Source organism: Ictalurus punctatus, chromosome 16, assembly GCF_001660625.3.
Source record: "Ictalurus punctatus breed USDA103 chromosome 16, Coco_2.0, whole genome shotgun sequence".
Taxonomy (NCBI): Eukaryota; Metazoa; Chordata; class Actinopteri; order Siluriformes; family Ictaluridae; genus Ictalurus; species Ictalurus punctatus.
This window is the reverse complement of record NC_030431.2, coordinates 7,785,001-7,795,949: the sequence shown is the minus strand read 5'-3', so window position 1 is coordinate 7,795,949 and position 10,949 is coordinate 7,785,001. Positions and strand designations below refer to the sequence as shown.

The 10,949-nt window shown below is 41.4% G+C and overlaps 1 protein-coding gene across 4 annotated transcripts in view; it reads left to right on the top strand.

The window, feature by feature from the left end:
* Positions 1-10,949, top strand: part of grk3 (G protein-coupled receptor kinase 3) — a 146,402-nt gene that overhangs the window by 104,126 nt on the left and 31,327 nt on the right. For all 4 annotated transcript variants that reach the window (XM_017488806.3, XM_047161141.2, XM_017488804.3 and 1 more), the window contains 2 exons: positions 121-228; positions 853-919. In XM_017488806.3, coding sequence (XP_017344295.1) covers positions 121-228; positions 853-919 — 175 coding nt within the window. The remainder of the gene's footprint in view (positions 1-120; positions 229-852; positions 920-10,949) is intronic.

Sequence of the window (10,949 nt, the reverse complement as noted above, 5' to 3'; positions counted from 1 at the left end):
ATTTTATTGTAGGCATCTGAGTCAGGTCTAGATATTTTGGATCAGAACTTACACTAGGGGTTTAATAGTAAATTACTTCTCATGCATTGAATAAAAGTGAATATATATGGGCTTTTCTAGGGGCACCCATGGCTATATGGCTCCAGAGGTTCTGCAAAAAGGGACAGCATATGATAGCAGCGCTGACTGGTTTTCACTGGGCTGCATGCTGTTTAAACTTTTGCGAGGGTAAGAACCAACATTTCCCTTCTGTAAGAGCGAAATCATGAATACCTCACTGTGCACCTCTGTCATTTCTTTTTTTTTTTTTTTTTTTGCTCTATGTGTCTGCATTTCACTCTCTGTCTCTCAAACCTGTTTGATGTGGAGAGTAAATTTTAAATGTCAGGGGTCTCAACACAGGAGGTCAGCTCACAGACTTCACAGAGGAGATAGAGGGAGTGGGTAGATGGGGGGTGGGGACCGTCAAAACCAGCTGCAGTAGCAGTTACTGGGGGGGAGCAAGGGGAGTGAATGATGGGGAGGGGTATGACTGTTCACTGAGGGAGGTGTATTGTGTGCATTTGCATTTGAAAACCAACCAGGGAGTCAAAGTAACCTGGAAACATCTATAACAAAACAACTGTAATACTAGGTTGCCATATTGTTGACATTACTTACTCATTGCCACTTTATATTGTATATTTTTATTCTTTAAATTGTGCCATTTTAAACATTGTATGTGGCACAAATTCAGTGTCTGTGTATACCTATGTACCTCTGACTACTGTGACTCTCCTCTCTGGATTTGTTTGCTTGGCTTACTTTGTCTTCTGTGTTCAGTAATATAACAGGTTCTTTGACTTCTCACAGGCACAGTCCATTCCGGCAACACAAGACCAAAGATAAACATGAGATTGACCGTATGACACTTACTATGGTAAGGCACTTTTGAAAGTGTGTGTGTGTGTGTGTGTTTGTGTGTGTGTGTGTGTGTGTGTGTGTGTGTGTGTGTGTGAGTGTATACTGGCTGAACAGAACTCAAACATAACAAAAACACACAAAACTCAAACACAAAGCACATGTGCATGTCTCTAACTCCCTCTGGCATCTCCAGCCACTCCTTTTTGCTCTTTCTCTAACTGATTAAACTACTCAATGCCAGGCATGTGTCCTCACAGCCTGGCTCCTCGCTCCTCCTCGTCACACTCCTCCATGGTCTGACGTATACCACCTCCCATCCCCATTCTTCCATTCTTCATGGCATGGATTCCACAAGATGTTGGAAACATTCCTTTGAGATTCCGGTCCTTGTTGACATGATTGCATCATGCAATCATCTGCTTAGAGAACTCTGTGCCAGGTGTGCGTCCTTACAGCCTGGGCCTTCCCTCCTCCTAGTCCCACTCTTTCACTATATATATCTCAAATATATCAAAATAAATCTATAAATTTAGTTGTTTAGTTGTGCAGCAATATATGCAACTAAATGTTTCAGGTAAGTGTTGATCCGTCCTGCACATCGGAATTTTATCCCATTTCTCAGTACAGAAACTTAAACTCTGGGATACTGGTGGGTTTGCTCACATGAACTGCTTGCTTCGGGTTCTTCCACAACATTTCTATTGGATTAAGGATATTCTTTGTTAGAATTACTTGTGTGCTTATAGTTGCTGTCTTGCTGCATGACCCACTTTCTCTTGAGATTCAGATCACGGACTGTTTTCCTGACATTTTCCTTTAGAATTTGCTGGCATAATTCAGAATTTATTGTTCCATCAATGATGGCATGTAGGGTTGCAGCGGTATACCTGGCTCACAGTATACCGCGGTATGATAATTGACAGTTATCATACCATGTACATTTGCTTATCTGCGGTATCAAAAAGAAAAGCAACTGGACCGAGAATCTCACCTGCGCATGTGTATCACCTTTACCCCTCAACTGTCTGTCAGACCTGTCAACTTGTTCCACACACCCAGACACACACACGCAAACAGCGGAGAAAATCTCAGAGAGAAGCAAGGCTGATTTCACCAATCTCCACCCCCCTGCCGAAAAAGAAAGTAATATATCAGCAGTGTGGAATTACTTTGGATATCCCATAAATGAAAGGGGGGTTGTCCTTGAAGAAGGATATCCAGTAAAAAAAGCATCTCATGCAGATCAAGGGATATGTCCCGTTTCTACCTTTAATTCCTAACGAGAAAACGTGTGAACATTTAAATGTCAGTCATAAAAAGCGCCATTGAAATAATTTTTCAACATCCCGGCTTCCGGCTACATCTACGTTGTCTGTCTGTTTGGCAAGCTCTCACTTACAAACACACACACTAAACATAAATGACGAAATGCTATCACATACCTCATGTTATCTTCTCGGAATGCCTGATATTTGGGAAGGGAATCATGTGAGACAGTTCTGGGAGGTAATTATACCAAATCATTTTGATGACAGACCTTGGCTCAGACATTTCAGAATGACAAAAACAACATTTGAGATGCTGTGCAACAAGATTGGTCTGCTGGTTAGTGCAGTTATGCGACCCACTGCTCCCCAGTTTCCACAGAAAAACACTGTATAAGTTGGCCACATGCACTGAATATCCAATCACATTTTTTTGTGTGTGAGATATCCCAAAATTCGCAAATCCCTGGATGGATACCTGGCTACTGACCCCAATCCGAATGTGAGCGAGTTAAAGGTACAGACAAGAGTAGTTTGGCTGTGCTGCTGCGCACCTACATTATATGTTAGTAATCAAAGGACATTATTTTAAAAGCTCACACAGCTGATGTTATTTTTCATTTAGTAGTTAGTTTAACATGCTATGCTAATGTAAACATTTTTAAGTAAATGTTAAGTAACTTACATATTAGAATCAGTATTGTCTGTTTTTGTTTTAAATAACAGTCTAATTTTCAGTTTTTTGTGCTTACTCTATTAAAAGGTGTCAAATCAATTGGATAGATTTATTATCTCTATATGTAATTTCAGTAATATATATATATATATATATATATATATATATATATATATATATATATATATATATATATATATAAAATTACACATATGGCCCATTCCATTTCTTTCAAGTATAAAAAGAAAACAAAAAATTGGAATCGAATTTTTTCCATTAGATCGATTTATTCTCATAGAACACACAAATGTAATATTTTCAGTATTTGCTGATATTAAACCTGTAAGATTTAAATTATTTATTCTGGGAGGATGTGCATGCATGGCAGACGGTGATGGCTACTTAGAGTTTCGGCACTTCACTTCAGATGTCCATTTCTCTTCTTTAACTATCCATGGTAAGGTTTGAGCCACGTTTTTAGCAGTTCTTCCATTTGATAGATTTCAAAGATGGCATCCAAACGGAGGGAAAATATAGTAATTCCCAAGAAAAGGCCTAAAGTGGATGATCACCTTCACATTTGATGATCACTTTGCTGAGACCCTAAAGAAACAACTGAGTGCCATAAAGTTATGTCTGCGATCATTCACGAGGAAATGTGGATAGAGGATGTGGTAGCTAACAAGTCTTGCTTGGAAGAACTGCAAGAGAACTTATTTCTCTATGAGGATAAGTCCAGACAAAACAATCTAAGGCTCGTGGGTCTATGGGAAGGAGCTGGAGGAGGAAATGCAATCTAGTTTTTGCTGGCCCAAAATCCTGTGGATACCAGCCCTCAAGGGAATACAATTGAAGTCGAATGTGTCCATTGATTGTATGCGAATGATGATTCATCCAGGAAAAAGACACATACCTTGATCTTTAAGCTCCTTTGTTACAGCGACAGGCAAGCGATCCTGAATGAAGCCAGAAACTCACCATCTCTAGTTATGAAGGGGGCAATCTGTGCTTCTTTCCCGATTTCAGCAAGGGCACGTCTCGAAAAAGGAAAGCCATGGTCAAGGGAAGGAAATGTCGTCAACAACTTGGCAATGATTCGTTCCTGCTTTATCCAGCTTTGGTTAAAGTATTTAAGGCTAACTTGGACTCTCATCCTTTGATGGACTGTGTCAACGTCTCGCAGACACAAGGAGTAATGCTTCCCATTACCACGATATGGGAAAAGGAATTGGCACCTTATAAACCAAACTGGGACTGGATATGGGAAAATATCCCAATGATGTCTAAAAACCCCACCCAACAAGTACAACTTTTTCAACAAGTGCAAACTTTGTCATAAGGCTTATGCTACTTCTTATGTGTTGCACAGAATGAAGCATTTGCCTGCTCTTTTTTATTCACTTTGTAATTTAAATATTGTAGGGACATATATGCACGTGTTCTAGGACTGCCAAATCGTTAGCAAATTTTTGGATGAGGTTTAGCGATTTTTTTAAAATTCTGTCATAGTTATGTGACAGTTATTATTAGACATCCCAGTCTTTGTTTGTTAAATGATGATGCTGACCTTAATTTGAATGCTAATTAATGTATGATCTTTCACAATGCACTGACTGCTGCCAAGAAGGTAATATTTAAAATCTGGTACGAACCTACATTTCCAGCAGACAAAATGTGTGTCTTAGAACTCAAAAATACTGGATTGCTAGAACATTCAACAGTGAGAATTAATAAAGCTAAGCCAAGAACAATTAAGGCATGGTCTCATTTTATTGAGAAACTCTTATATAATATCTCAATAGGGCAGCTGAGAATATTTAAGGTCACCTAAAAGAGGCAGTAGTTGGTATCTTAAGTGTGTGCTAATAGCTTGTGCCCCCCTCCTCCCACCCCCACCATTTATTTATTTGTTTATTTGTTTTCTCCTCTTTTATGTAATTATGCGAACCCTGGTTTATGCATAGTTTTGTAGTGCCATGTAGAATGACCATGTTCTGCAAAAAAAAACAATCACAAATAATATTTATTCTGAAAATCAATGCCTCACACCTCCAGGGTCAGGGGTTCGAGTCCCACCGTAACCGTGTGTGCAGAGTTTGCATGTTCTCCCAGTGCTGTGGGGGTTACCTCCCCCAGTCCAAAGACATGCATGGTAGGCTGTTTGGCATGTCCAAAGTGTCTGTAGTGTATGAATGGGTGTGTGAATGTGTATGTGTTTGTGTGCCCTGCGATGGATTGGCAACCTGTCCAGGGTGTACCCTGCCTTGTGCCTGATGCTCCCTGGGATAGGCTCCAGGTTTCCCCGTGACCCTGAAAAGGATAAAGCGGTATAGAAGTTGGATGGATATATATATATATATAGTCAACAAATGTAATACCATGAATGTTTATGACACAGCTTCTGATCAATTTAACAATAAAACAAATCTAATAATCATTTTTTAAAGCAAAACCTTAAAAAAGAGGTGACCTTGAAAACAGTTGATATGAATAGCAGAGTTGACCCCCAGTAGATAAAAAAAAACACATTTTTCAAATGACTCTGAAATTTTTAAAAAACATTTTTATATGTTAAATCAAATATCCTAACAAATACATCTGAATTACAGATCCTTAATGAACTTGAAAATAAACTGCATGTGTCACATGCATTACTGATCTGGAAAATAATAAGGTTTTTGAAGCATTTGTTTTCTGATGGGCATCATATTGTAGAAAATTCACGGGCAGCCAGGAATTGAACCTAGTTTGCCCAAACCATAGGCATACACACTAACCAGTCAGCTAAAGGGCTAGGGAAGCGTGGCCCCCATTTTATACCATACCTGCTCCCTCACACTCTGGGAATGTGAATCAGTCATTGGGGATTTCTACTCATATTTCTTTTAGTTGAATGACGTCTTGTCACTGGCGTTGATTGAGGGATGATGTGGTACTGTCATCTCTACAGGTTTCTGCCTTCTTGCTCTGCGCCTATACTGCACCTCTCTCCAATACCTGTGCTTGTACCTTTGCTCCCTTTCACCCAGATTGATCACTCTGCTTGTCTGCCCTGCATTTCTCCTTTTGTGCCATCTATTTCTGTATTTTTCTTTTTCTGCCTTCCTTACAGGATTGACATCTTGCTGTGCCCTCAATTGCCATTGCCTTTCTGCTGCTGACAGCTTCATCTACCCATTCTTGAATTTCCTTAACCTGGAATGGTATACAATCCCCTCCAAAACTATTGGAACTGCAAGGCCAGTTAAGTTGTTTGACTGGTAACAACTTGTTTCTTTTCCGGATTTCTCGCCACTGATAAGTAGAGGCTTTTTCCTTAGCATCGCGGCTACACGCTGTCGAGCTACAAGCCGCTTGCTGTGGTGTGCAAGTTATTTTCCTTCAGGATTTTCTCTGCACGGTGTGCCTCTTACCTCATGGTTCTATCTGGAGGCGTATTATTGTTTTGGCTAGTTAGTGAGTTGCGTGAACCTGTTGTCTCTCGTTATATATGCTGTGTTGTTCTTGTACCTGCTGGTCCTAACCTTAGGTGGTGTTGACTTTTTATTTGAAGCTTGTGCGTGTTCCTCTCCATTCCTCGTGGTTCTATCCGGAGATGTATTACCCGCTTTGGCTAGTTAGGGAGTTGCATTAACCCGCTGTCTCTTGCTATACATACTGTGATGTACTTGTGCCTGCTGGTCCTAACCATGGTTGTTTGACTTTTATTCGAAGCTTGTGTGCTTCCCTCTCCGTTCCTCGTGGTTCATCCGGGGGTAAGAGTATCTAATTGGATTATTATTTATAATTTTTACTGGTTATATCCAGAGGCTCTCCATTTTGGCTTGTATGGCTTTCAGCTCCATTTCCACTGCCTGTCCCTTGAATTGTAAGCTCTGCCCTAACAAGCTCCTTCCTGATGATGGGCATGATCTCTAATGAAGATTTTGGATGCAAGTTTGGGTTAGAGGTAGTGAGCTCAGAAAAGCCATGCCTTAGCAGCTGCTGGCCCTCCCTCAGCTAAAAGAAGGTCTAGCTCGAGGGGAAATAAATTGGCAAGGCACCTGTTCTCAAAGAAGGTGTCTGCCTTTCTTCAGACATGGCAGAGATGAAACATCTCTTGCAGGCCCTCCAGACTCAGTTCCTGCTTCTACTATGGCTCCAATCAGGGACACTTGCTCGCACTCTTCTAGCAAGGTGGCTACTGTCTCACCTTTTTATCGCCATAGCTCCCACAATGACACTATGTCTACATGTGCTTCTGACACATTTTCAGGACCATCTCCTCACTGATGTCGCTGGGCTTCAGGATGAGCTGGCGGAGTCCGCGTTAGCCGGTGGCTCTGGTGATGGCTCTCTCCACTCCTCGGGGATGGCCCCACCTCAGGTGGATAACACGTTGGAGATGCTTCAGATGGCAGTGGCCCGTCTTGGCCTGGGTGAATGCCCTGCTCACCTTGTTCAGTCCAGTGTGTTTTTTTTAAAAGACTTCGCCTAATGACTCATTTGCTATGCCTGCATGTAAGGATTTTGTTATGGAATTCTTGAATGCCCTCAAAGGGCCAGGGATGGCCAAGAGGTGTTCCAAGACCGCTCGCACCTTAACTTCCATGGCAGAAGGGTATCGGGGTCCATTGGGGTACAGAATGTACCAAAACCTCAAGGCCTGAGGCGCTTGGGCCGGTGGTCAGATGTTTCATGACACGCCATCTGAGTTTTTGGGAAAGCAGAGTGTCTGACCCCTGGGTCTTGGCAATGCTGCACAACGGATATACAGTGCAGTTCCGATATTGGCCCCTAATTTTTTCAGATATGCATCCCGACTGTTGTGGTAGACTCTGTTTGTTCAGCAGCTCTCTTTCAAGAAATTTGTTCCTTGTTAGAGAAGAGGTCAATAGAGGTGGTTCACCCTCTCTTTCAGAGGGAAAGGTTCTACTCCACATATTTTGTGGTTCCAAAGCATCCAATTTTGGATTTGAGCAGACTCAACAAGTTATTAACGAAGCTCCCATTCCGCATGTTGCGTAAGACCGAGGTTCTTCGGTCGGTGACCGAAAGAGATTGGTTCATGAGTGTTGACCTGATGGATGCATACTTTCATGTTCCTATTGCTGTGCATCACAGGAAGTTACTACTCTTCAGCTTCAGAAACCAGACTTAACAGTTCAGGGTCCTACCCTTTGGTCCCTTTCTCTAGCCCATCGAGTGTTTACGAGGTGTATGAAGGCTGCCCTGTCACCCCTGTAGTGCCAGGGGTTGTGGATTTTGCCATACCTAGACGATTGGTTGCTTTGCGCTCAGAGGAAGGAACAGGCTGTGCACGATACCCAGCTGCTACTAGGCCACGTTGCCAAGCTGGGTCTCTTGATGAACAGGGTAAAGAGCTCACTTTCTCCCATGCAATCCATCACATTCATCGGGGTGACGATCGATTCATCCACAATTTAAGATGACAGACATCTTAAATATTCTTGCCCAGTTTCGTCTGGGGGCATCTCTCTAGTATGGGATGTCATTGAGGCTGATCGGAATGCTGACGTCGGCCACCTCTGTATTTCCCCGGGACTGCTTCGCCTGCATGTGGCGCAGCAGCCTTCTGCTGGATCCAGTTTGTCTATGCGATCAGCGGATCGTAGTGACTCGCAGTCGTGTGCGTGCCCTCCGACGATGGACTTCACCGGCCTTTTTGACAGCAGTCGTTCCGTTGGGGAATGTTCTCTCTCGTCGGTAGGTGGTAACAACTGATGCATCCCTCAAGGGTTGGGGAGCAGTTTGGAACCATGGGGGTGTCCGTGGCAAATGGTCATGGTAGCGGTCTATGCATCACTTCAACCTGCTGGAGATGCGTGCACTCTTTCTTGCTCTGAGACACCTTCTCCCAGTGCTGACAGGCCGTTATGTGCTTGTGCGTGCGAACACTTTTCAATCTGAATCACCAAGGAAGTCAGAGAGCTTGCTCTCTGTAAGGCTGGTTACGAATGTAACCGTTGTTCTGTGAGTTCCGGATGACTGCCAGAGTTCCTGGTGGAGTGCTGAGCTGCAGTGGCTTATATCACCTCCGCTCAGCTCACATGACCATGTGACATTGTTGGTATTTATTTTCTCAACCTATCTGGCTGGTACTGTGATCATCCACTACTGTTGCACCGTCTCTAGCGGTCCTCTGGAATTCAGAGAACCACATTTATATTCATAACCAGCATTTCTTAGTACAACACTGGTTTCTTTCTTTTTCAGGACATTGCAAATTGTTGTATTGGCTATGCCTAATGTTTATGTAATCCCCCTGATTGATTTTCCCTCTTTTCTCAGCTTCGAAATTGTCCTTGCCATTCCGATACTTTCAGAGGGAACTGTACAACAAATGTACCATTTACAGTAAAATGACCCAGAATCCATAATAAATGTATAATAATGCTTAAATGTTATTGGGAACATTTGACTGTAACTCATCAACTGTTATTGTTAATTTGTTTAAACCATTAACAGAGTTGACAATAACAAAGTTGACATTTTCTATCATTTTGTGCCTTAACTCCATGTGCTACCCTTAAACCAGATACCACATGACATGTCTAAAAACAATTTTTTTTTTTCACATTTGAAAAAAAGTATTCAACTTTTTTAAAATTTCACTGCAATATCACAATAACAGATTTGACACATAATTAATCTACTGTTGGTATGTCTTCAACATTTTGTACAAAATAATGAAAGAAGAAGAATGGTATACCTCACTGCCTTCTGGTGGGAAGCTCTGGAAGTGACATCAATGGGTGCAGGTTACATGCTTTTTATATGAATGCTTCTGAGATATTTATGCAGTTTTATAAGAGAGGTAACAGAGTTGACCAGAACATAGGGACAGACACAAATATATGTATATCTGTATGTATGTATGTATGTACACATATATATATATATATATGTATGTGTGTATATATATATGTATATATATATATATATATATATATATATATATATATATATATATATATATTACTGAAATTACATATAGAGATAATAAATCTATCCAATTGATTTGACACCTTTTAATAGAGTAAGCACAAAAAACTGAAAATTAGACTGTTATTTCTTAATTCTCATTCACACACAAACACACACACATTATATATATATATATATATATATATATATATATATATATATATATATATATATATATATATATATATATATATAAAGAAGCTAACTGTCACGTAATGGAGTTGAGGACAGATGCAAATGCAGATAAGAGCTTTATTAAAGAGAGTCAGGCAGGCAAATCCAAATCGTGAATCAAAAGCGTGGTCCAAAAACAGGCAAAATGTCAGGCAATCGGCAAACGGGCATAAACAAGGCAAAACAAGAAACTAGAAATGAGATCACAAACCATGAAATGGAACACGATGAGCAAAGGATTGGCACAGTGAATACGCTCAATACTTCACAACGACTTCGTGTTCAAACAGTCTCTTTTATGTGTGGTGTGATTCTGTGTGAGATTGTATGCAGGTGTTCGTGATTAGAATTAAAGTGAGTGTGCTGGGAATTGCGGTCCATGGTGGCCATTTTTCTAGGGCGCAGTGCAGGATGGGAAATGTACTCACTGGTTTGCTGTGATATGAAACTAACTGTGCTCCATGATTGCCTGGCAGCACAAATGAGTTAGCTGCTAACAGGCCACGCAGACTGGCTAACACAGGGCAGGACAATCCTGATCACGAAGGATCCCCACAAAGGTACAACACATTCAAACTACCAACCAATAACCTGCTTCTTCACAACATGGAAACTCTGCTAAGGTGAGTAGGCACATGCGCAAAGCTCAGAAGAGCATTGGAAACACTACACCAGAGGTTCAAAGCACCATCTACTGGTTGATAGAATAATCACCCCAAGACTGTTAAGGTCTAGGCACACCAACCTGAGCACTGCCTGGATTGACTACAAGAAAGCCTATGACTCAGTGCTCCACACATGGATAGGCACTATTGTGGAAGACCAAGCCTCTTCATGGGATGTGTCATCGGCAAATAGAGGAAGTGGCTGACATCAAGAAATGCTCCAAGGGGCTAGGAAAGGCTGGCCTGAAAGACAGCACAGAGGTTCTGATCATAGAAGCA